The 27,104-nt window shown below is 40.4% G+C and overlaps 1 protein-coding gene across 2 annotated transcripts in view; it reads left to right on the top strand.

The window, feature by feature from the left end:
- Gdpd4 (glycerophosphodiester phosphodiesterase domain containing 4) overlaps positions 1 to 27,104 on the top strand; it is an 81,009-nt gene that overhangs the window by 22,995 nt on the left and 30,910 nt on the right. For both annotated transcript variants that reach the window (XM_040728225.1, XM_021229472.2), the window contains exons 4-11: positions 3,588 to 3,681; positions 6,725 to 6,784; positions 9,374 to 9,472; positions 9,543 to 9,636; positions 10,375 to 10,458; positions 11,313 to 11,458; positions 11,818 to 11,900; positions 25,146 to 25,296. In XM_040728225.1, the coding sequence (XP_040584159.1) occupies positions 3,588 to 3,681; positions 6,725 to 6,784; positions 9,374 to 9,472; positions 9,543 to 9,636; positions 10,375 to 10,458; positions 11,313 to 11,458; positions 11,818 to 11,900; positions 25,146 to 25,296 (811 nt within the window). The remainder of the gene's footprint in view (positions 1 to 3,587; positions 3,682 to 6,724; positions 6,785 to 9,373; positions 9,473 to 9,542; positions 9,637 to 10,374; positions 10,459 to 11,312; positions 11,459 to 11,817; positions 11,901 to 25,145; positions 25,297 to 27,104) is intronic.

The following is a 27,104-nucleotide window of genomic DNA, read 5'->3' as shown; positions in this document are numbered from 1 at the left end:
CTTTGAGTTTGCTCTTATGGGTTCCAGTATATCTGTGGACGTTCTGATTTGTTCTGAGTCTTCTCACTTCACAATTTTCTTCTTGACTGTCCATCTGATTAATAGTGACTTAAGTGAGGCCTAACATGAAATTAGGGGCAACAACCTCTCGTGTAGATTCATGCAGATACCTATGAAGTATAATCCCTGTAATAAATTTTACTTTGTACCACTCATCCTGGTTCTGTTTCTTTGAACAAACCTTTACACAGAACATATCCACAGTAGTACTAGGAAAATACAATCTTTTATTTAAAAATGATTTATTTTATTTTTTAAAGTTATGCTTGTATGCCTATTTGTGCATTATGTGGGGGTATGTTCACTTGAGTACAAAATTTTTAGACAAAAGGTTGGCTGGTATTCAATGAGGCTGCATATAGAATGCTATTCAGGTTAATTAAGAAGACTCAGACTGGGGCGGGCAAGATGGCTCAAACTTGTCACCAAGGCTGACAACATAAATTTGATCCCCGAATCCCACACAATGTAAGGAGAGAACTGACTCCCACAAGTTATCTGCTGACTGGCACATGCACACAGTGACATGTACCATCCGATCCCACAAAATAAATAAATATAAGGAAGATTTTTAAAAAGAAGACTCATATTTTCCTTAGACTACAACTGTCTGGTGCAGAAAAAAAAACAGCTCAGAAAACATAAGTAGGAAGAAACAACTTAAATTAGGCCAACCCCACTGTGTAGTCAGTCCACTGTGTGCATCAGCATTATGTAGTCCCATTAAAAGAAGTAGTGGCCAAGAAAAGAGACTTTCCTTTTCAGGGTCCATTGTGTATAAACGGTCACATAAGTAGACTCCTCTCCATTCTAAATGCCACTTCCTTTTGTCCTGTCTCCACCACCGTGAACAGTGAGCACAGGTGACAGAGACAGAAGGGATAGAAGAGGGAGAGAGTAACATCTCAGTTCTGCTTTTCCTCTGGTCTGTCCAGTGATAGTCACCGGTGACCAAATACCTTATAGATAGCTTTTGGGGTTGAAAATAAATAAAAATAAATAATATAGTTACCAAAATGGTTACAAACAAAGATGTCCCATTAAATGATAATTCTTAAGTTTTCTTTGTCACTTGGAAGCAGTCAATATCAACATTTGACTTCTGCTTGAGTTATACTTTGACTCCATGTAAACCCCTATTAAGGCCATCTTTGATCTTTTTCAACTTTTTTCAAGGTCTATTTGGTTATTTAATTACAGCCCAGAAAAAAGAAGTGGTGGCCAAGAAAAGAGACTTCCCTTTTACAGGGCTTTTGTTAAGTGATACTATTTTTTGTTCTGTAAATCCAAGTCTTTACTTCTCCAAAAATCATTTTTTAAAACTTTAAAAAATATTTATGTATGCAGACAAATGGACAGAACTAGAAAAAACAGTTCTAAGTGAGGTATCCCAGAACCAGAAAGACAAATATAGTATGTACTCACTCATAAGTGGATACCAGACATAAAGCAAAAGATACCCATCCTATAATCCACAACCCTAGAGAAGCTAGAACCCTCTTCCAGAAACAGATGGAAGCAGATACAACTAACCATTGGGCCAAGCTCCTGGAGTACAATCGAAGGGAGGGAGGAGCAAAAATATGAAAAGAGTCAAGACCATGATGAGGAAACCCATAGAATCAGCTGACTGGAGCTAGTGAGAGATCACTCACTCTGGTCTGACAAATGGGGAACCTGTATAAGACTGAACTAGACTCCCTTAATATAGGTGACAGTGTATGACTTGGACGATATATGAAGCCACTGGAGGTATATCTAAGATCTAACTCTAAAGCACAAACTGACCTCGTGGAGCCCATTCTACATGGAGAGATACCTTGCTCAGCCTAGACACAGAGGGGTGTGGGGGTGGTGGAGAGGTGCCTTGGTCCTGCCTCAAGGAGATGATAGGACAGACTTAGTAGACTTCCTAGGGGAGACCTTACCCTCTCTGAGGAGCAGATAGGAGGTAGGCAGGGGGAGTAGAAGGAGCAGGAGGAGAGGAGGGAGGGGGAACTGGGATTGGAATGTAAAAATAAATTAATAAAAAATAAAGACATTTATTTGTGTGCGTGCGTGCGTGCGTGTATCCCTGTGCGTGCTTGGAGGTCAGAGGACAACTTACAGGAGTCAGTTCTCTCCTTCTGCCATGTGGGTTCTGGGAATCAAACGTGTTGGTGGCCAGCACTTTTACCCACTGAGTCATCCTACCAGTGCTGGATCTTAGATACATTTTTGAATATTTTCTGATTGTTCTACTAATTGTGTTTTGTTGGGCACAATTTCATGTATTTTGACAGCTTCATTGGGTCCATTTTTTGACCTCTACCCAACCTCTGAGAGTATATATCAGACCGGGGCCTCATATGCTAGACACTAAGTTACCCCTGAGTTACATCCTTGGCCTCCTTACAGGAGCTCCTTTTACAGCGTGCCCTTTCCTCACAGCATCTTCACCTGTCAAGCTCCATGCTGTAAAAGCTACCTGACTGTTCCTTCTTGATGTGTCTTACAAACCCTACCAAAGGAGGACTTATTATTTCTAATGTGATTATATGATCACTCCATATATTTTATTCTTTAAAGTATTGCTCTAGGTTCTGAGTGGAAAGGAGGTCATTCTGTTTTCTTGAAGTGTGAGGTATAGATTCTTTGACATAGAAAATGTAGACAAATACAACATTGTCTCCCTTAACAAGTCACAAGTAGTTTTCCCACAGTCAGTACTTTAGGAGCAGAATGCTTAGGACATAGCTCTCATACAGTTGAGAGCAATTAATATGGTGGTTATTAGTGCAATTATGTAAGAAAGTATATGTGTACCTGGACAAGGAGCTTGAAGGATAGAAACAACTGGTCATATTGATATAAATTTAGGGGGTGATTCCTTTTCTTTTGATAGTGTGGAATTTCCACATCACATTGTTTACTGAACATGCTATAAATTTGGGTATATATTATAAATAACTTTTTAACATCTCTCAACTTACAGAGTCTAATATCGATGGTTTCTTATAGTACAAAATTAAAATAAAAAACTATCTCTAAAGCACTCACAGATCCATTCACAAAGTGCTTCTCTTCTGGTCCTCTCCATTTTATTTATTTATTTATTTTTAAGTTTAAATTTAGATTAGAAACAAGGTTGCTTCACAAGTCAGTTCCAGGTCCCTCTCCGTTTCCTTCCCCTCCTCCCGTGCCCTCCCCCTGACCCCCCCAATATTCCCTCATTTCCCCAGGGAGGGTGAGGCCCTCCATGGGGTGTCCATAGTCTGTCATTTCATCCAGGGCAGGGCCTAGACCCTCCCCCAAGAGTTCAGGGTGAGAGTGCATCTCACATTGTTGGATGGGAGTCCAAAGTCCATGTGTATACTTGGGATAAATACTGATCTACTGCCCAAGGCTCAATAGATTACCTAGGCCTCCTCACTGACACCCGGTCCTCTCCATTTTTAATACCTCATTTAGTCTGTTCTTGTGTCTACCCTTAATGTAGATGCTATTACTGATTCCTACTATATTTTAAAGATTGAATCTTTTTTCAGGGTTGTTTATCTAGGGACAAAACGCTGGTTCTTGTGGTCCATTTTAATGTTGAGTACCGCAGGGATCCTGACTGTCTACACTTGCTTGCTTTTGGTGAGTGATGCTTCTCATTTTTTATTTCTTGAGCAACCTCATGGGCTACTCCTTCCTGTGCTATCGTATCTATCTGGAGTCAGGGTTTACATCAGCTGCTTCAGTTTTATGCACAAAGGAAGGCTGAATGAGATTTATGCTATTTAGAGGATGTGTCTAAGTCAGCATCCTTTTTTATTCTCCCATTTCATACTTTATCCATTGGTTCACTAAATATTATCATTTAAGCACCTAGTGCATTACACCCATAGTTTGGGACTTATGCATCAAACCAGTTCTACTATGCAAATGCTAGTCACCTAGCTCAGTTGAAAATTATTTGTATATTACCCTGTCTATGTTGCATGACCTGGTAGAAAAATACACACCACGTAAGAGAAAAAGCCATGGTAATAGAGAACCTAACAGAAAGATAACTTTAGCTGAAAACTGTGTGATTACTTTAATTTCATAATTCCATGTTTCCACTGCTTGCCTCTTTGACATACCAGTCCAACCCTTGAATATGAATTGCAATATTTTTCTTCTAAAAATGTATTAATTATTGTGAAAATATTGTAAGGAGTACTGATTATGTGGTAATCAATAAAACTAAAACATGTAGTTTCTGTCTTCACATACAGCTCTCAATAGAGATTATATGTTCATTCTATTTCTTATTGCTGGGACAATGAAACTGAAGGATGACAAATGCAGCTTGAGGGAAGGTTTATTTGACTTCAGTTTGAGAGGATGTATTCTTTTGGGGTAGAGAAGGAATGGCAGTAAGAGGCAGATGTATGAGGTATCTGGTCACATTAGATCACAGTCAGGAAGCTAAGAGATGGCTCACCCTCAGCTCATTTTATCTTTTTTATTCAGTCTGGGGCCTCAGCCCATGGAATGTTGCTGTAGTGATATATTGTTTGTAACCTAACAAATAAAGCTTGTCTGAAGATCAAAATGAAGAGCTAACCCACTAGTTAACCACATACCTATGTTAAGAGCTAAGCCATTAGCTAGCCATAGAGGACAGGCAGTGGTGGCCACACCTTTAATCCCAGAGACTGATGGATGTCTGTGAGTTCAAGGCCTCCCTGGGCTACATGAGAGTGAATCAGTCTAAAAGAGAAACAGAGCTCATGCCTCTAATCCCAGTACTAGAGAGAATATAAGGCAGGAGCTCAGTGCAGTCTCAGGGGGCAGTCTGAGGTTTGTGATGGAGAGCATTGCAGTCTAGGCAGTCTGAGGAGCAGTGCAGTCTGAGGAATAGTGCAGTCTGTCTGAGGAATAGTGCAGTCTAGGCAGTCTGAGGAGCAGATGCACAGATGAAACTTGTTTGGGGCTCTAAGAGGGAAGAGCTAACAGCCAGCAAAGAACACCAAATAAAACTTCTTAGAAGGGATAGCATTGGAGGAGCTGGGGAGACAGCTTAGTTAGTAAGGTGTCTACTATGTAAGCATATGGACCTAAGTTCAGATCTCAGAATCGAACCTGCAGTGGGGGCAGTGCAGAGACAGGTAAGTCCCTGTAGCTTGTTGACCAGTAGCTTAGTTGAAGCAATCAGCTTCAAGTTCAGTGAGAGACCTTTTATCCAAAGATAAAAGTGGTCCATGAACATACGTATGTGCATGCATACATGAGCACAAATGACCATTCACACTGACAAGCACACACACACACACACACACACACACACACACACACACACACACAGAGAGAGAGAGAGAGAGAGAGAGAGAGAGAGAGAGAGAGAGAGAGAGAGATGCAGCATTGAAGTGGATCTTGAGTAGATGTAGATGATGGATTTGGACACAGGGGCACTGAAATGTGAAGGAACATTGTAGGCGGAGAGAACATATTGTGAGAGAGTAGTAAGAAAGAAATAGATTTGATATTTTGTTAAGAAGGGAGTAATGTAGAATAATGGGGAGACACGACTTGTGACAGATTTTGAAATGTTTTGAAAATAAAAAGTAACTTGGTAAGCATGGGTTCCCGTTTTAGGAAAATCATTCTGGAAGTTGTGATGTGAAGGTAGAGATCAACTAAGAATCTTCCCTTTCAATAAGGAAGATGCAGATGTAGTATATTCTCTAGGCTAAATTCTGGGCCACTGAATTATCTGTACCCTGTTTATACACAACTAGTGGGAAATGGAATTGTTAGCTTCCAATGTGAGCATATTAGTGTCCATCAGAGTCATGGCTTTAACAGACTCTACTTTAGCCTATCTCTTTGGCAACAGTGAAAAAGAAGCGAGACCTGGCTTCGATTTTCGAGTACATACTTTGAGAGGTCAGTGTGAAACGCAACAGTGGGAATGCTTGTGCAAGGCCCTGCAGTGAAAAAAAATGACTTACAAGTCACTTAACTCCTCTAAGCCTTGGTTGCTTTTTAATTTTAGAATGAAAACGATAATATTTAATAAAATGGTACTTTTATAGAACTAAATAAAAATAAATAAAATCATATACACAAAATTATTGTGGTAAGAGGTAAGTACTTTGTACATTAATATGGTATCATCTGAGGACTCAAGTTTTCAGTTTCTATGTTCATACTGTCTTGATGACTGGCTAGATTTAGACTTAGATTTAAAAGGTATTGAGCATATACCAGTGTTAATGGCCATCACAACATCAGCACCAGTTCTGGAAAGAGCTTTTAAATGACCCTTGGGAGATTGGCTCTTAAACTCTCTTCTCTTATAAGTGAATCTAAGTAATACCAAGCATGAAGTCCATCATAGGGAAAAGTAAATGTGCAGGAACTCAGGAAGCATCAGTGGTAATGGCTGTGAGATCCCAGAGGAAAGAAAAATGAATTCTTCCTAGGGTGCTGGTGGAAGCTACAGCTAGGAAATGACGTTTGGACTGACTTCAAGTGTCAGTGGCATGGGGAAAAGGAACCTTAGAAGGATGAGAAGTAACATGGCAATAGAGAATAAAGAAGGAGCTCAAGAAGTGATAGCGGTGCCCGTTGGGAAAGGCACTGGAGCTGCTGAACCTCTAGGGGCAGTTAGTCATTTCAAAGTAACCATCTCTCCTTCTTTGCTTTGCAGATAATTAGTTGTTTTCTGCTCTGGGAAAGGATTGAGCTATATCTGCATACGTGTCATAAGGTAAGTGTTCAGTCCTCACAGGAGGCCTTACATAGGGTGCCAGGAACTCCCCAGCGTTCAGTGCTATACATTCAGCTGGCCCTCCTTCATTGTTCACTGGACAGACCTGCTTGTATAATTTTAACTGACGTAAGTAACCCCCCCACCCCGTTTCATGTCATGTTCACTAGCTCTGTTCTTCCTGTCCCAATGAAACCTTGGGCCAATTTCCCACTTTTCCATCACAGTACATTTCTCATTTCAGTCATTAAAATTGTAGTTCCCTATAGTACCCAACCCAACTTTATAGATCTAAGCATTCTTCTTACTCTATTTGGGCTTGACCTCCCTATGCCTGTCATGGTGGAGAGGGCAGTGGCTCTTTCCCTGATGATTTTTCTTGGGTCAGTGCCTGGCTTTTCATCCCATGAAACTTATCCTTGAAGATCTGATTGACCTTTCCTCAGTTTGAATCCCTTTGAAATGATACCACCATAGCTTCTCTCAAATAGTTTATACCTGGTCCCCAAGAACAGGCAACCTTATTCCACTCCCTATGAACCAACAGCATACTTGCAACATGGAATTTCTGACTTTTTCCTACCATGTGCTGGACTGGCTCCTGTAGCATACTCCTCCTGTTTTATAGGCCTTCTCAAATATGGTTGTGACAGCATGCTAATGTTTCTCCAAGACTGGGAACATGTCAAGTCTTTTGAGTGGCATCCTTAAATCTCCTCTTACTCAAATGGAAAGTGTAAACTTAAGTATTATTAAAATAAATGGGTATTGAAATCATGAACTCTTCCATGGGAAGAATGTATATAAAAAATGAAAAAAATGCCGTATTGCTAATACCATCCATTTCAGATTTTGGACACTATTATAAATTAATTACCAGAAGATGGAAGAAACTTATTATTCCATCAGTCCCTTCTCACTATATCTTCAACCAAGAAATTGTTGGCATTCCACTTTCTTTAAGCACAACTTCCATTTTCAGTCAGAGACAGAGGAGCCATAAGTTCTCTGCTAAATACTAGCCACAGATCTTACCCTTTCCACACACAATCAGCAAAACATTATTTTGTTAGCTTCTAAAGCGCGAATACTAGTGCCCAATTAAGTCTAATGTTTTAGTGAGCTTTTTATTCTACCCTACCTCTTTTGGATACATGTAATGATTATTGAATCAGTTTCAGACACCGAAATGTTGTTTAATATTAGATTCTGGTATTCGGAAATGAAAGTCTCTGATATATGTGCCTACCAGTAAAGCTAGACTATTTGAAATTATGCTTCCTTCTTGTCTAGCATTACCCTTAGAATTAATTCCTGTACATCTTCAGTGTAGTTTTTGTTAATAAAGTCTTGCCATTATTTTGTCAACCTTCTTGTCCTGAATTATTTTGGGATCTAATTGCAGTGGTGAATCTGTGAGCAATAAAAAGAGATGAGGAGGGGATTATGGGAGGAAGTGACCCTCTCTTGGAAAGTAATTACTTTGGTTAGGCTTTCAAACCAGCAAGAACAAGGCCTATGGAGTCAGCTTCTGTTGGCAAGGGGGATACTTGGGGGTTTAGAGGTTTACTCTTATCCCTTTTCAGAATAACAGAGAGGGGATAGGATTAGCACCAGGTCTAGACTCTCCATCACCCAGGGATACCAAGAAAGCACTTCAGATAGCAGTGATCAGTCAAAACTCCTTATAGCTTGCTAATAACTTGACTTCCTTATAAAAAATCTCTAAGGAATAAGTTAGCTAGCAATAATGGGATGTCTCTGTGAAATTTTCTAGCAAGATAGACCTAATGTATCTCAATTGCTTTTACTTTAAGTAAGCCTGGAATATATAGGTTTTATAGTGGCAAAAGGACCTTCTGGAGTTGTGTACTTGCTAGAGTGACAGATAAGGAAGCGCCATACACAAAATGGCTCTTTCTGTGAAGCAGCATTTCTACATACTTTGCTGAAAATATACCTCACAGTCTGAGTTCAAAACCAGAATGCCTTACTGATGCAGGAGAATAAAACCTTTCAAGAGTAGCTGTATTTTACATGACCAGATTTCCCCAATGGAAAATAGTGTATTATGCATTATGATTGCTTATATCATTAAAATCATTTGTAAAGTTTGGGGTTGGATAAGAGATAAATTAAGTACTTCAACTGTTGTGATGCAATTGGTTTTCTAATAGGCTAGTAAATTTTCATTTATGTATTTGTTTGTATAATCCAATACAAACAAATTTCCTTTTTTAAAAAAAAGTCAAGCAGGAGATAAAGGTTTGCCATGACTGTTATTGAAATGGGGTGACTGGCTAAAGATGAAAATAATTGAAAAAGGCCTAGCTGAGAATGGAGATTCTAGATTGGTAGTAGCATCAAGTCACACAGTTATGTAATTCTTTCTAGCCATGCCACACAACAAATACTTAGGAACAGTGAAGGTGAGTTATTGGAGCTACTTACCACTGAGGATTTGCAAGGTTATTAGATTGGGGTAGTTAGTTGTCCATGGTAGTATAAATAATCACATGCAATTCATAAGGACAGTTCTGATCCAAATCGGGTGCCTAGAAGTTAAAAACCCCTTTCTGTTTTCCCCAGGTCGTCATTTTGCTAGTAATTCTTCTGTGCTCCTTCTTACTAGCTGTTTTAAGCAAATACTGGACTGACAAGTGGCTGATAGCTGGATTGTCACTGAAGGTAAGCATCAGCCTGTAGTGCTCGTCACTGTGTCCAGTTGTGTCCAGTCTGACTTTTGGCTTTTCCCTAGATCTTTGCTCCCTTTGTGCACCTGAGCCTCCTAACTGTGATGATTATCCTTTCCTGGCCTCTAGCCATCAGTACGGCCCACTTGGAATCAGAAGGTATGTCATGTGAAGTGGAATCTTGCCTGATTTCCCCAGCTTGTATATTCCACCAATGTGCCTCTTTGACAATTTTTTAGTTTGTTATGTAGGCAGGTTCTTTATGGTCTCACCAACCCCTGTGGCCTACCATAGTTTTCCTATGACTAAGCCATCCTTCTAAGAAGGATTCTTTTAGGAAAACATCATTTTCCCTTTGTTGATGTACATCATTTATCTGGGACAGATAGGGACAGCAGAGGGCATCTCAATTTTGTTTTGACCTGAGTGCTTCTATAAGACTTAGCCTATTCATACACAAACATCACTGGTTTTAATAAATACTATGTCCAGTGATCTTTGGTTATATCAGGTAACTCACAGAAGTCATCTGTGACCCCTGCCATCCCTAGGAACTCAAAGCAGCAATAATGGCTGCCTCTGAAGCTGGCTTCCTTCCTGTTCTTTTGCAATGTTGGTGGAAACAAGACTGAGCTCTGTATGCTGAACTGCTTTGCAAGTGGAAAGCTATAGGGTCTTATTTCTACATCTCTCTTTTCACCATTGGTTAAATAAAAGGCACTTGCTTGCTTCCTGGCTTCTGGGAGGGTACAGGCTAGTGAAGGAGTAGTTTAATAGTGGTGCTGGTGTGTGTGTGTGTGTGTGTGTGTGTGTGTGTGTGTGTGTAGTAAATTTTAGAAAATAGTTCTTCGATAGGAGCTCAAATGGAACAATAATAAGCTATTTTCTTTATTTTAGTCAGAATAAGAAGATACAGGACGACAAGTTATGATGACCATGAAATCCTGGAGGGATGTACTAATATATTCACAAGGTTAAAAGGTTAGAACTGGAGATCTCAATTTGAAAGTCTGAAGCAAATAGGTAGTAACTTAAAAATGTACAAGTGGGTAGGATCCACAGAGGTCTAAAACAGAGGTGTTGAGGAGCAGTTGATAATAAGAGTTAAGGATGAGTTGTGGTGTGGGAGATGGGTGTGAGTGGAGGTATGTAGGTAAGAAGAGGTAAGAAACAAAACTAATATTCATTAGCTATTGTGAATCAGCACTGTTGTAATAGCTCTGTGAGGTTATTAGCTGCTAGACAGACCTAATTTACAGAAAAAGGGTGAAGACTCCAAAGGGTTAGTTACATCACATGTCCTTGGTTACAATAAGAAGTGATAGAGCTAAGCCTTGAACTCATATTTCTGTGAGTACCTTTTCCACTGTACTGCTCTGCCCTAAGCTAGAGGGTCACTTAAGATGTTTTTACAGTCCTCAGGACTCCCTCAGAGCCAGCTGGGCTCCTTCTCTGAGAAGCTGTTTCTTGTATTATTCTTCCCTTCTTCTCCTCTCCCTCCCTCAGCCAGCCTTTCCTCCCTTCCTCCCACCCACCTTCTGTGCAGTTTTTCCATTTTTTACTTTCAAGTTCCAGTAATATTGCCTTAATACATCTGGAATGTAGGTTAGTGGTAGAGCACTCGCCTTCCTTAGATAGGGCCTGGATTCAATACCCAGCACTGAAAAATATCTTATATCTGAACAGTCCTATGTGTTTACATCTAAGCCCCTGAAGGAAGGACGCTAGAGAAATAGCAAGTAGACCAGCCGCTGCTTTGGGTAGTTAGTTGTCTGAAATGGTTCTCCATCCTCCTTTCCTTTTTACCCACTTTTCTCCCCTTCCGACCTTTTCAGCTCTACAAATAGCTGCTGGATTGCCCTTCCTTCTTATTCTTTTATGTCTTTACTTGATGCCAATGGGGATTTATTCTCCCTGCGTTCTGAAGAAGAAGGATTTAGGGCCTAAGCCTGCCTTCTTTGGACACAGAGGTGCACCCATGGTAGGTCTGAGCACAATGGGCATGGATGAATGCAGGTATGTATGGGGCATGTGCAAAGGGCAGGGAACCTCAGAAACATGAGAGGCCCTGGAGAGGAAAGGCACTCTTGACATGACAAGAAGAGTTATTTGTGTACATTGCATTTGAACTCAGGTCATCTAACTCCCACCAGCTTCTCTTTACTGTGCCCAGTGTTTGACTGGGTAGAGGGGAACAGTTAGCTTCTTTGAAAAGACAGCTCCAGAAGTCAAGCTCTGCTTCTCAAAGCCCTGTCATCCCCAAGCTCTGTGCCTGCCTTAAAAGAAATGTTAGGAGGAGAGACTCTAAGGCATAAGGCTTGATGTTCCTTTCTTCCATAGTTGGCGCCAGAGAATACCATGATGTCCTTTGAGAAGGCCGTTGCACATGGTGCCTCTGGCCTGGAGACCGATATATACTTAAGGTAGGAAAGTAGGGACTAGGTTGGAGGGCAAGAGGGGATTTGTCCAATGTCAGGGGAAAGGACCAGCCTGGCCCAAGAAGTAAAAGAGAATAAGCCTTGAATAGTTTCTTATATGTTTGTATAGTATATTTGTACATGCTACATATGTGAACCACATCTCCCTTTCAAAATATTCCCCTTTGCCTCCATGTTCTTCACCATAGGCACACAAACCAATGTGAGTCAAATTTGTTTCCAGTGTAAACCATTCTTGCATCCTAACCCTGTGTACTACCTCTTATTAACATTCCCTAGATATCTACTATATTCTAGGCTGCCTTCTGGGTGTTTAGGAGATGCATTTGAGTGAGATACAGTCTTCCCAGTTAATAAAGGAGATGTGGTGTAGTTATAGGTGACCACAGAATAAGGCCATTTGTGATAAAAAAAAAAGCCTTTCGGAGAAGAATAAATCAAGTGCAGAGAAGCCTCAGTGGAGGAGAAGGATATCTCCTATTTTGTGAAAGAAATAATCTATATATACTCAAAGTTATGTTTGAGTTAGCCTTAAAGGAAAATATTTTGCTAACCAGCTATGGGGGCATTCCAGACAAAAGCATCAACCTATTCAAAGGCATCTTCAGGAGCAATAACAAATCATAGAGCTTCATAAATATGTAATGGACAGCCAGTATGGATGGCAGAGGCTAGGTGGCCTATTGTTTTGTTGTTGTTGATTTGTTTCTTTGTATTTGTTTTCTAATTTTATTGTATTAGTGTTTGTTTGCTTGTTTATACATGTGTACATGTGTGACATGCTGTGTGTATAGAGGTCAGAGGATGGAGTTGGTTCTTTCCTTCCATCATGTGGGTCCCAGAGATCAAACTCAGGTTGTTACATTTGGTGACAGGTCCCATTGGCTACTGAGCCATCTTACCAGCCCTGTATTTGGTTTTCATTTTATTTTATTTTTTGCTTTTCTTTTGAGAAGCCAGATCTTGTGTAGCTAGAATGGCCTTGAAGTCACTATGTAGCTGAGGATGATGTAAACTACTGACCCTTCTGCCTCTATTTCCTAAGTGCTGGGACTACAAGTGTATACCACCATGTCCAGCTTGTTTTTTAAATAAATTTTAATTTCAGATTTTACAGTGATGGAGATCAAACTCAGGGCCTTTTGCATACCAGGAAAGCACTTTGCCACTGAGCCATACCCCAGTCTACTGTTGTTGTTTTTTTAATATACTTTGGAAAGGTTTATTAAAGTGTTGGGTGGCAGGGTGTTGTAACGGTCCAAAGGGATACTTGGATTACAGCAGATCCAGGACCAGAGAGAAGGGGAGGAGAAGGGGGAGGGAGAGGGGGAGAGGGAGAGGGAGAGGGAGAGGCTTCATTTTTACTGTGAATGTGTTAGTATATATGCTAAGCACATATACTACTGTCCTGTCACATTCATTCAGTGAGACAAACAGAAAAATGAGCATTCAATTTAACAGAGGAGAAACCTGAGTTCAAAGAAGGGAAATGTAGCTCTGGTCATAAGGCTTAGAATGCACATGGTATAGAGATTAACACTTTCTTGTCAGACCCCAAACTTGGATTTTTGGTATAATCTTTGAATCTGAGTATTTTGCATCATTTCTGGAAGCACCCAAAGATTGTGGACTTGATGTGGCAAAGGTGAACCCTTAAAACATGGTCTTTAATTCCCTGCTATGATTTTAACTCTATCTGATACAGATTACCCTTCCAACTTCTTTTTTCCCTTAATTTTTCCCCAATATATTTTTTATTTAAATTAGAAACATGCTTGCTTCACATGTCAATCCCAGCTCTCTATCCCACCCTTCCTCCCCTACCCCTCCACCAGCTCCCCTTAGATCCCCACCTAATCCCCACACCATTCCCCAGGGGGATCTCCAGAGTCTGTCATTTTATCCAGGGCAGGACCTAGGCCCTCCCCCGTGTGTCCAGGCTGAGAGAGCATCCCTCCATATGGAATGGGCTCCCAAAGTTCACTCATACACCATGGTGAACACTGATCTACTACCCAAGGCCACAGAGATTGTTGAGTCCTCCTCACTGACACTACATTCAGCCATCAGTCTGGGATCCAAGAGCTCCCCCCTGTCAGGTCAGCTATCTCTGTGGGTTTCACCAGCACGGTCTTGACCCCTTTGCTCATCATTCCTCCATCTCTGTCACTTGGTTCCCGAGTTCAGTCAGTGTTTAGCTGTGGGTATCTGCCTCTGCTTCCATCAGTCACTGGATGAAGGTTCTAGGATGGCATATAAAGTAATCATCAAACTCATCATCAGGAAGGGGCTATTAAGGTAGTCTCTCCACTATTGCTTAGTTTGCCAGTTGGTGACATCCTTGCAGATCTCTGGAAATATCACTAGTGTCAGATCTCTATCATGGTATCTCTCATCCTGCTGTTCTCTATTCTTCTGACTCAAAATTCCTGCTCCCCTATGTCTTCCTCTCCCCTCCTCTTCTCACTTTCTCTTTTTCCTGGGGTCCTCTTCCCTCCCCCCATGTTCCCAATCTGCTCAGGAGATCCTGTCCCATTCCCTTTCTCTGAGGTATCACGCATATATCTTTTGGGAACCTCCCTGTTTCCCAGACTCAGTGGCAATGGGATTGTAGGCTGACACTCCCCTGATCCGTGTCTAAAATCCATATATGAGTGAGTACATACCATGTTTGTCTTTTGTGACTGGGTTACCTCACTCAGGATGGTTTCTTCTAGTGCCATCCATTTGCCTGCAAATTTCAAGATTCCATTGTTTTTTTTTTTCTGCTGAGTAGTACTCCACTGTGTAAATGTACAACATTTTCTCTATCCACTCTTCAGTTGAGGAGCATCTAGGTTGCTTCCAGATTCTGGCTATTACAAATAATGCTGCTATGAATACAGTGAAACAGATGTCCTTGTTGTATAAATGTGCATCATTTGGGTTTATGCCAAAGAGTGGAATTGCTGGGTCTTGTGGTAGACTGATTCCCATTTTCCTGAGGAATCTCCAAACTGATTTCCAAAGTGGCTGTACAAGTTGGCACTCCCACCAGCAATGGAGGAGTGTTCCCCTTTCTCCACATCCTCTCCAGCATAAACTGTCATTGGTGTTTTTGATTTTAGCCATTCTGACAGGAGTAAGATGGTATCTCAGAGTTGTTTTGATTTGTATTTCCTGGATGGCTAGAGGTGTTGAACACTTTCTTAAGTGTCCCTCAGCCATTTTAGACTCCTCTATAGAGAATTCTCTAATTAGTTCTGTTCCCCACTTTTTAATGGGATCCTTTGGTGTTTTGGAGACTTGCTTCTTGAGTTCTGTGTACATTTTGGAGATCAGCCTTCTGTTAGATGTGAGGTTAATGAATATCTTTTCCCATTCTGTGGGCTGACTTTTTGTCTTGTTGACTGTGTCCTTTGCTTTACAGAAGCTTCTCAGTTTCAGGAGGTCCTATCTATTAATTTTCGATCTCAGTGTCTGTGCTACTGGTGTTACGTTCAGGAAACGGTCTCCTGTACCAATTCATTCAAGGGTACCTCCCACTTTCTCTTCTAAGAGGTTCAGTGTGGTTGGATTTATGTTGTGGTCTTTGATCCATTTGGACTTAAGTTTTGCACATGGCGATAGATGTGGATCTATCTGCAGTCTTCTACATTCCAATAACCAGTTATGGCAGCACCATTTGTTGAAGGTGCTGTCTTTTTTTCCATTGTATAATTTTAGCTTCTTTGTTGAAAATCAGGTGTTCCTAGGTGTATAGTTAGTATCAGGGTTTTCAATTCGATTCCATTGGTCTACCTGTCTATTTTTGTGCCAATACCAAGCTGCTTTCAGGACTATAATTCTATAATAGAGCTTGAAGTCAGGGATGGTGATGCCTCCAGACGTTGTTTTGTTGAACAGGGTTGTCTTGGCTATCCTGGGTCTTTTGTTTTTCCATATAAAGTTGAGAATTGTTCTTTCAAGGTCTGTGAAGAATTGTGCTGGGATTTTGATGGGGATTGCATTGAGTCTGTAGATTACTTTTGGCAGAAGTACCATTTTTAACTACATTGATCCTACCTATCCAAGAGCATGGGAGATTTTCCTCCAACTTCTTATTATTCTTCTTGCTGGCATCTCTTCCCAAAGATTATCTCTTCCAAATGCCTTTACCACTTTTATAGCCATACCCAAAGATTCATTACTACCCTATACTGCGTGTCATCCAGGACTCACTTAGGACATGAAATCCATACCAGAAATTTTAACAGAGAAATGCAATATAAAGAACTGCTAGATACTAAAAGAGGACTCTAAAAAGTATAAGAATGGCGTGCTTTGCAGCATAATTTTAGGTTTCATATAAAATAGCATAAATTAGGTTTACAGAACCTAATATTTCCCTGCTAATATCTGATTTAAATAATTTGTGACTCCTCTTTCTTTTAATTAGTTTGTCTAAGGGTCTATCAATCATGTATATATTTAAAACACCCAGCTCTTAAATTCATTGTTTTTTCTACCTTATTTATTTCTTCCTGTCTACTGGATTTGGATTTGGTTTGCTCTTGCTTTGCCAAGCTTTTGAGTTGCACCATTGAGTGGTTTGTGCTCTTTTTGATTTTTTAAATGTAGGCCCTAGGAACTATAAATTTCCTTCATAGGAAATTTTGGTGTGTATTTTCATGAAAAATTTTATTTCCTTCTTGATTTTTTTTACCCATTCATCATTCAGTAGTGTGTTGTTTAATTTCTGTGACTTTGTATAATTCTAGAGACCCTTTTGCTGTTGATTTTAAGTTTTATTACTTTGTGGTCAGATAGGATACATGTAGTTATTTCAAATTTTCCATATTTGTTGAGATTTGTTTTGTATCCCAATATGTGGTCATTTTAGAGAAAGTTCTATGGGCTGCTGAGTCGATCCCAGCTCCCTCTCCCAGCCCTCCTCCCTTACCCCTCTACCAGCCCCTCCCAACCCCCCACCCAATCCCCACACTATTCCCCAGGGAGGGTGAGGCCCTCCATGGGGGATCTCCAGAGTCTGTCATTTCATCTGGGGCAGGGCCTAGGCCCTCCCTTTTATCATTTGATTAGAGAATTAATGTCATTAATATTTAAACGTTATTGTTTAAAAGTGTGTGTAGATAACTATTTTTGTTGCCTTTTTGCTGCTTGTGTTCTTAGTCCTATTTCATATTTCAGTAATTATAACTTTGTTTTCTTTCTGTAGCTTTTTGGTCCCACCCTTAGATGAGATCTAGAGGCAATCAATGGTTACTGAGAGTAGGAGAATCAGTTTTCTTCAGGGACATGCCTCTTGATAGGTTATCCAATCCCAAGTGGCCCCTAAACATATGTACATATGAGCAACAACAAATAGACTCAGTATATTTATTTACATAAATACCAATACCAATTATAAAATAAGATGTCATGAATTCAAGAGGAAGGGCACATAAAAAGAGTTGAAGTGGGGAGAGAAAGTAGTGAACATGATGTAAACATAGTACTCATGTATGAAATTCCAAAAAATTGGATTAAAAGAATAAAAAGAAGAACATACTAGAGTACAAGCTATTATTTAAAAAATAAATGAACCAATTAGAAAATGAGCAAAAGGCATGTGTAGGTATTTCACAAAAAAAGATATACAGGTAACAAATTCATATGTGGAAAGATTTTCAACTTCATTAGACATTAGAAACATACAGATGGTACTAACATTGCTCCTCTATCTAAATGTCATAGGACCTACAGCAAGATGGCAGCTGAGTCAAGTCCTCTAATGATATTACTATAGACATACCCTTTTGAATAACTATTCATTTACAAGGGCAAAGACAGGTAAGAGACCACACTACCCGATTTTAGTAGCATAATAAGGAAGGAGGCATTGAAGAAGCAGGAAGAAAAGAGTTGCCACATCAGCCCTCTTTCAACTCAAGAAGCATGAAGAGAGAAGAGGGAGCGATGGGAAGAGAAAAATCAAGTAAGGACTTAGACTTCAAATCTAGTATCAGGCCTGCCAGGGGGAATTCAGTGCCATGCAGTGCCTCATAAGCTCTGTCCCCAGGCCAGCATTCATGACTGAGCCACTAAAACTGCTAACTGGCTAAAGATTACCTCTGCCATCTCTCTCCCAATGTTGGGTAGCAAAGAAGAAAGCAAGATTCTACTTTCTGTGAGCAGAACACAAAAGCTACCACAGAACTTTGACTACTTTGGAAAAGACGTGTGTCAGATAGACACTAAACCCCTACACAGCCCAGTTCTTAGATGGAGCCTCTAGGCATGCTTGACCATCATCAGTCTTGGGTTGGGCTTGTTCACTGCCACCCAACACCCAGACTGTGCAGATCCCTGTGGCTATGAGATTCCAGCACATCAGCCTTGGCAGCCAAGAGACTTCCTGTAATAACTATTCCCAAAGATTTGGCAACACAGGTATACCTAGGCTAGTGCTCACAGATGAAGCCTTTAGAATTTCCTGTAGAGATGTGTCTTTGACTCCATTCACCAGCAGCTGTAATGTGACCTGCAATACACCCCGGAAAGTGTGTAGGTCTTTATAGAAAACTCATCTATACTTGAATCAGCATTAGGGTGCACATCACTGGTGGCAGGGCAGATGTAGAGGATCCATCTGCAAGTACTGGGACTGAGACAGCTGTACTACCAGAGATGAGCCACCAGTGTTGGATCATAAGTTGGTATAGAGTACATTAGCAATATCCCAACCTTGGGTAGATAATACGCATAAGACTTTGCCTTGGAGGTCAATCCTGGTTGTATGAAACCTAACACTGGGCAGAACCTAACAGCGCCTGCCCTCAGGCCTGCCTGTGGAAAGCCCCTCTAGAAGAGTCCTGGTTTGTTGGGTTTCTACTCAGTTTCACCTGTGGCTGATTGCAGCAGTCTCCAGCCACTAATTAGCAGTAGGCAGTCAACAACAATGTGGGCCTCAGTTTTTGGCTGTCCTTCAGCTGCCAAATGTGACAGTATTGGAGTTTTGGTGACTCTACACAGGAGTGGCACAGAAGCCTAGGACTGGTCCCTCCACGGAGCTTCTATAAAGAGTGGGCAGAGTCCTACAATGTCTGAATAGCTGCTGGTGACTGTGGGTGAGGTTTCGGGACTAATATAGCTCTATGCAGAGGTTTGGGAGGATGGACTAGCTTTTTAAAGCTACTTCTCTAGCTCATGCTGTGAGCAAATTGCCATCTGGGGATTTGAGGTATGTCTGGGCTTGGATCACCCTCTAGTGCTGAAAGAGTGACAGTACTCTAGCAGTGATCCCAGCACACATGGTTGCAGAAATTACTAGGGACTCAGAGAAGTACATAGCCTACTTCAAATTTCTAGAAAAGCAAGCTCAAAGCCAGACCACAAAACCTGAAGTAACTACATCACATGCTAATAAGCATCAAGAATGTCCATGAAACTGTCCTCACCCGAAAAATGGAATAAGGTACAAGGGGAAGAACAGTTGGTAACCAGTGTAGTCTTTGATGGTGAATTTAAAGTAATTTAAAGAAACTTAGTGAGATTCAAAAGAAAACAGAATGATTCAGTACTCAGAGAAACTTGGCAGTGACAGAGAAACTTGACAGTGATGGAAGCTTTTTTTAATTTAAATAAAGCTCAGTTGAGCTTTAAAAAATACAGTGAGTCAAGTATAGAAGGTAGAAGAGACTAAATACAGGAAAGAAGTAATGAACTCAGGAACAGGCTATATATATACACATATATATATTATACATGCACATATATGTAGAGAGAGAGAGAGAGAGAGAGAAGCAAAAAGAATATAAAGCTTGAAGAACGCATGAACAGCTTTAGAACATAATTAAAAGAGCAAACATTCACCCTGTTGGGTTTCAAGAGGGATTTAGTAATTCCAAGGGGATGTGAAACTTAACAGAGAGTCAGTGAATAAAACAAAACAAAATAAAAACTTCCAAATCCACAGGAGGAAACAAATATCCAGGAACAGGAATGTCAAAGTTCAGTTACTCAACAAACTCTACCCCAAGGCATGCCATTATTAAACTCTCAAAAGTTAAAGGCAAAAAGAATACCCTCAAGGTAACAAGAGTTCCCACTGTTCATAGGACAGACTTTCCCTTGTGGGCCAGAGGAACAGCATGTGAGTTCTGAGTGATAAAGGGAAAGACCTACAACTAAGGTGAACACATTGGTGACTTTTCTCATCAGTGAGACCCATACCTGGCCCAAACAGACTGGAGAAGGAAATGTTTGGTTTTGGGCTCACTGTTATGGGGGATCCAGACAATGATGGCAGGAGAACACAGTGGAGCTGGCTACTTTCTCCTGGGTCAGAAAGCAGAGAGAAAGGGAAGGCCAGCATGTGTCTGTGTGCCAGTTGGGGTTTTTGTAAACTTGACACGAATCTAGACATATTTCGGAAGATGGAATCTTAATTGAGAAAATGCTTCCTTAGGATTGGCCTGGAGGCAAGTCTGTAGGGCATTTCTTAACTAATGATTGATGTAGGAGAGCCTAGCCCATTGTGAGTGGTTCCATTCCTGGTTCCTCGAGTGCATAAAAAACAAACTGAATACACTAGGAGAAGCAAATCAGTAAACAGCACTCCAATGTGCCTGGCTTCTATGGCGTGTGGCTGATTTTGCTTTTCTTTGCACATCAGAATCAGTGCCCATAACCTTGTGCCCATCAAGATGTCTGTGACTAAAGGGTGCTTGGCAGACATACGGGAGGAGTAAGAATGCTAGGCCCTCATACATGGCCAAAAAGATGAGAGTTCTACAAGTCCTGTAGGAAACAGGTCGGCAATAAAAGATGAAAATACGTCCACAAAGAAACCACAGATGAATGTCCACAGTGGTATGACTCACAACTGCCCAAAGGTAGAAATGGCATAAGCATCGGATGAGTAAATGCATTCAAACAGTATTTTGGATCATCCATTCACATGCTGAAACATTCAGCCATGAAAAAGGAAGAAGGATTTGACACATGCTGCAATGTGATGGACTTTGAGGGTGTTATACTCAGTGGGAGAACCAGATGCAAAATGTTGCAGTTTGGTAGGGGTCAAAAACTGGTAAACCCAGAGATACGATGAAAGAATGATGGTTTATGCAGAGCTGGGGTGACACACAGTTTAAAGTTAATAAAAACACATTTTACTCTTAAAAAAAAAAACTTGCCGGGCGTTGGTGGCGCACGCCTTTAATCCCAGCACTCGGGAGGCAGAGGCAGGCGGATCTCTATGAGTTCAAGGCCAGCCTGGACTACTAAGCGAGTTCCAGGACAGCCTCCAAAAGCCACAGAGAAACCCTGTCTCGAAAAACCAAAAAAAAAAAAAAAAAAAAAAAAACCTTAATGTGATTGGAAACCATGGAAGAAAACTTAGGGGAAAGTGTTTCAGGACATCACAAAAGTGAAAACAAAGTATATAGAACTAGAATCCCTTCATACAGCAAAGGAAACAATCATTGGAGTGAAGAGATGACCTACAGAATGGCAGAAGATATTTTCAAGTTATCCATCTAACAAGGGGTTTAATGTCCAAAATATATAAGGAACACAAATAGTTCAATAGTGAGCTGGCAACATGACTTATCAGGTAAAGGAAGAGCAAGCCTGATAACCCGAGTTTGACTCCTAGAAGGAGGGCAAGGATTCATTCTCGAAAGTTGTTCTCTGACCTCCAAACTAGCCCTGTAGCTTACATGCATCTTTTTGCGTGTGTGTTACATGGCCCAGCCTCAAAAATAAACAAATAAATAAATAACAAATAAACAATTTCGTAGAACTAAGTATCTGTTATCACATGTTAATCATGTTTCTGCCACCGTGACAAATACATACATAGTAGGAAGAACCTCTCATCTGCTCATGGTTTGAGTGGTGTCGGCCTACACTGTTTAGGTCTCTTTCCTCTGCACTTGTGGTGAAGCAGACCTGCAATGCAGGGAGCCTGTGGAGGCAGAGCTGCCTGCCTCAGGGCAGGTGGGAAGAGAGAAGAGGAACTGGGCTTCTGATAACTCTTCAATGCCACACTTTCTTTCTCTCTCTCTTTCTTTCTTTCTTTCTTTCTTTCTTTCTTTCTTTCTTTCTTTCTTTCTTTCTTTCTATTGCAGTTGGCAAACCTTGTATTTTTATTATTATTTATTTTTAAATTTAAATTTAAATTAGAAACAAGGTTGCTTCACAAGTCAGTTCTAGGTACCTCTCCGTTTCCCTCCCCTCTTCCCGTGCCCTCTCCCCCCCAATATCCCCTCATTTCCCCAGGGAGGGTGAGGCCCTCCTTGGGGGTGTCCATAGTCTGTCATTTCATCCAGGGCAGGGCCTAGACCCTCCCCCAAGAGTTCAGGGTGAGAGTGCATCTCACATTGTTGGATGGGAGTCCAAAGTCCATGTGTATACTCGGGATAAATACTAATCTACTGCCCCAGGCTCACATTTCCTGAAGGTTCCACTGTCTCCCAGTAAAACTTACTGGTGTATCAAATAACGTAGTTGGTCTGCTTCTGAGCCCAAGTTCTTGCCCACATTAAGGGAAAATGTGTTCATTTACAGTTTTTCCCACAACTGGGCCGAGAGCCATTCTCATTCAGACTTCACCTTTTACATTATGTCATTAATTGTACATACATATAGGCAATCATGTGATGCTTGTATAAAATATATACACACTATAACATTTAAATCAAGCTAAGCACATCTATCACAAAAATGTATTTCTTTATAATGAAAACATTCAGAGGTCTACAGAGCAAGTTCCAGGATAGCCAGGGCTACACAGAAAGATCCTGTCTTGAAAAATAAAACAACAACAACAAAAAACTATAAGAGACAGAAAATACACTAATATAGAGTTAGCTGTGAGTCCCAGTTACTAGAGCTGAATGATAAAGCTTTCTCCTAGCTTGGGGACCGGAGCTTTTGGGTTCTATGCTTCATTATATTGCTAGCTACATCTTGAAATTCACTGCTCTTTGAATAATCTGCTCTACATTTGTATGTGGTAGTAGTAGAAGTGTTCACCTATGTGGAGAGCAGAAATTGACATTGGCATGCCTTCCTCCATCACTTTCTACACCCCTGCTTCGTACTGGATCTCTTGCTGAACCTGGATTTCATTATCTAGATTAGATTGGATGGCCAGGAAGCCCTCTGGATCTACCTGTCTCCACTTCCTGGTGCTAGAATTACACATGTGTGCTACGCCAGAGTTTTTATGTGGGTGCTAGGGATCTTAACTTAGGAGCTCATGCTTGCACAGCAGGCACTTTACCAACTGAGTCACCACCCCTGCCCCGTGGTAAATTTTATCCAGCAGAAGTTTCATTTCAGTTATTATAGTTTTCATTGCCAGAATTTCCATTTCTTCCTTGTATCCCACACAGACACACACACACACACACACACACACACACACACACACACACACACACACACACACAGAGAGAGAGAGAGAGAGAGAGAGAGAGAGAGAGAGAGAGAGAGAGAGAGAGAGAAACTCTGCTGCCTGTAGGCAAGGTTGGCCTTAACCCTGACATCTCCTGCTCCCACCTACATATCCTCCTGATTGGTATGCCACGGAGTTGGCTCCACGTGCTTGTTCTACATTCAAGTTTCCTCTGCATGCTATTTTCAGAATTTGTAATGTTATTCTATATTATTTAACACCTTGGTCTAATCCTATCACCTTTCATTTATGTATTTGCCCCTGTCTAAGGATCTCACAGGCGTATATTCCCATTTCTCTGCATCTTTACATCTCTAGTAAGTTTTTAATATATGCCAGACATTGTAATTTTACAGGGGACTATGTTTTTTGTATTCCTTTAAAGAATGTGGACTGTTTTCTGGCAGTTAAATGAACTATTTCTAACTAGTTTGATCCTTTGGAGCCTGTCAATAAGCTCTCTTATGGAGGTATCTAAGTGAATGTACATTATTTTAGTTCTAAGTCATCTTCATTTCTAAGGTATGGCCTTCTGTAGTCTCTAAAGAATACCAATGTAATTATTGAGGTCTCTCCTCTCTTGCTGGATGGAATTGACTGAGTCACAACTCATATGAGTTCTGCAATTCAGAAGATTCTGATAATTTTTCTTTTCTTGAAGGTTTTTGTTTAAAATTTTTATTACATTCATTTATTTGTATGTTTACATATGTATGTACATAGGCACACACATGCCACAGCACATGTGTGGAGGTCAGAGGACAACTAGTGGGAATCGGTTTTCTCCTTCTACCAAGTGGGTTGTGGGGACTGAACTCAGGTCATCAGTCTGGGCAGTAAAATGCCTTTACCACCAAGCTGTGCCACCAGCTCAAAAGTTGTTCTTGTTAAGCTCCATAGAGTTTCATGTGTATAGACTGACAGTCACAGACTTGAGATCCCTGAATGCATTGCTCAGGAACTGTTTTGGCTTGTTTTTGCTTAGTTATATCCTCCATTGGACTCTGTTCAATAAATTGTAAGTGTCTTTACCTATTCTGATCTCTTCCTTCCCATTGCAGCAAGATAGCTAGGTCCCTTTGTACAAAGCTCTACTACTCACTTACAGGAAGGAAGCCTGTGTAGTGGTATAGCTGAATTAATGTGCTTTCATTTTCTCAGAGGTATAATACTGTAATCCCATATGTCCTTTAACTAAACAGTTACTCCTTTTATTTTGTCCAGTTTTATAGTTATGACAAGTTAAATAGTCCTTGTACCTCATGACCATTATAGATATTCTTTTGATGGTTATTTTTTATGAGAAAGGAAGAGAGAGTCATAAAGTTGGGCTTCTACAAAGCAACCAGGATGTAGAGGAATCAGGAATTTGTTTTATGATAATATCCAATATAGAGTGTCTAGAGAAGCAAGTGCCATCCTGGAAAAAGTTCAGAAAAATACAGGATGCCTGTGTAGAAGCATTATTTAATGACCCTAGACACCATGTCTTAAACACACTCCCATTTACCTTATTCTTAGGCCATTACTGTGCCTTCTGCTTTCCTGGTATTGGGGGATCTTCTGAATAAGGAAGCTACTCTTTCAGCATCACCAATATAAACACAAATATATGAAAGATTCATTCAGGGGGGGGGAATGCTGACATCTGCATAAACATTGGCATTTAGCCCTTTGCTGAGATTTGAAAGAGTATGACAGGGTCTTAAAAGCTTGCAACCCTGAAGAGTTTGGGGAAATTATTTATACTATTGGCTAGGTTTATCCTTTGTACCTCTTCCCCTCTTTCTCCCCTGTGTCTGCAGTGTTGATGGGATGCCTTTCCTCATGCATGACTATGACTTGAGTAGAACAACCAATATCAGAGAGGTCCTACCATCAGCTGCCTTTGATCACTCTACCAGCTTCAATTGGACTTTCCTATCATCTCTGAATGCCGGCCAATGGTTCGTAAAGGTAGGACTCATATCCTCTGGTTCTGTGAACTTATGTGGGAGCCCTCCTCTGTTCAGGCTTATGTGCTGATCCTGAAGATAAAGCTGAAAGGTGAAGTCACATAAGAACATACACTGTCCCTCCTACTTTAGTAGTAAGGCTCACATTTTCTGGTGACACAGTGGGTCAGACTACTGTTGTCAGCATTTGCTAGAAAGTCTGATAATAAACTTGTAAACTTAACCTTCATTGTTTAATTTATTTTATCCAAGCATTTCATAGTCTTCGATAGTGTGTTTGCAATGCACATAGCATTCTCCTGGCTATTTTGAATATCTCACAGTCTTCATGAAGTAGACTCAGAAACATATTTATTCCTGAATTCTTGCTATTCAACAAATATGTGTTAAGTACCTACTGGGTACAAGTCACATGGAATAACGATGAATAACCCAAATGGAGTGTAAGAAATATACTGACAGCCCAAAGAGAACAGTATTAGAAATAGGCGATTACCATACATTATAATAAGTGCCAACTAGAGTAAATTTCTTGTTTCCAAAGCATGTAAGAGCAACTTCTGACTTAGTCTAAATAATGAGGATGGAGGTTCTGGAAGAAGACAGGCTAGTTAAGGGAATAGTAAAATATAAAGCATATATTATGTATGATACAATTTTGGGTCACCTTTCTCTTGAGGAAATTGGCAAATGCATATTTTACATTAAGGCATTATTTATGCCACAGGAGATTGTTACCAAGGAATACCATGAATGATGGTGGTAATGTATTTCAGAGATACACCACACTGAAGCCAATGTGTGTATAAAGAGGCAGAAGAAGAATGGAGGAAAGGCTAGAAAAATAAGGGCAAGGGAGGGGATAGTTGGGAGAAGAATCAATGAGTCATGAAGAGGGGAGATTTGGCAATGTTGAAATAAAAAGTTAGAGTGATTATAATTTCCCCTTTGATTATTTCAAAGAGGTAAAGAGTTTGATGAAAGGTCAAGACTATATTCTTTTTTCTTTTTCTCAATATATGTTTTTTTTAAAGTAGAAACATGAATGTTTCACATGTCAGTCCCAGCTCCCTCTCCCACCCCTCCTCCCTTGTCCCCCCAACCAATCCCCACATCATTCCCCAGGGAGGGTGAGGCCCTCCTTTGGGGGGGGATCTCTAAAGTCTAAGACTACATTCTTAAGGTAAAGAAAATAACTTATATTTTCCAGCTTGTCTTATGACTGGGGAAAGCTCATGAAGCCTACATTCTACTCAAAGCTTTGATTTTGAAAACAATCACCTTACTAGGATAAACAGCAAATGCTCATTCTAAGGGTTGGCTGATCACGTTTCCTGTAACAGACAGTGAAGAATTATGTAAAGATGGACTTATCTTTACAAGACTCCAGATTCACACTCTAACTCCTGTTTTTAAGAGATAGCTGGAAGTAGATTTGTAACAATCATGTCTCCTCAGAATGTTTGTCCCCATAGGAGGATGTAACCTGTGCTACATTTTCCTTATGTAAATAAGGAGATGACCCATATATATATGCATATATATATAGACTCAATATATATGTATTGAGACTGTGTCAAATCTGAAATAATCATAATAGTAATGATGAAATTATTACAGGTTTCTATATTTTTTGTTTTTTATAAATTAATGCAATTTTTTATAGTCCAGGCCCTAATCAAAAGTGATGAGCAGCACATCTATAACCCTAGCATTCAGGACTCTGTTGTACAAGGTTCATGAATTTGAGACTAACTCAATACAAGGATCATTAATTTGAGACTAACTCATCCTACACTGAAAGACTCC

Source organism: Mesocricetus auratus, unplaced genomic scaffold (assembly GCF_017639785.1).
Source record: "Mesocricetus auratus isolate SY011 unplaced genomic scaffold, BCM_Maur_2.0 Super-Scaffold_4256, whole genome shotgun sequence".
NCBI lineage: Eukaryota > Metazoa > Chordata > Mammalia > Rodentia > Cricetidae > Mesocricetus > Mesocricetus auratus.
The sequence above is the reverse complement of the archived record's forward strand: the minus strand, read 5'-3'. Positions and strand labels throughout refer to the sequence as shown.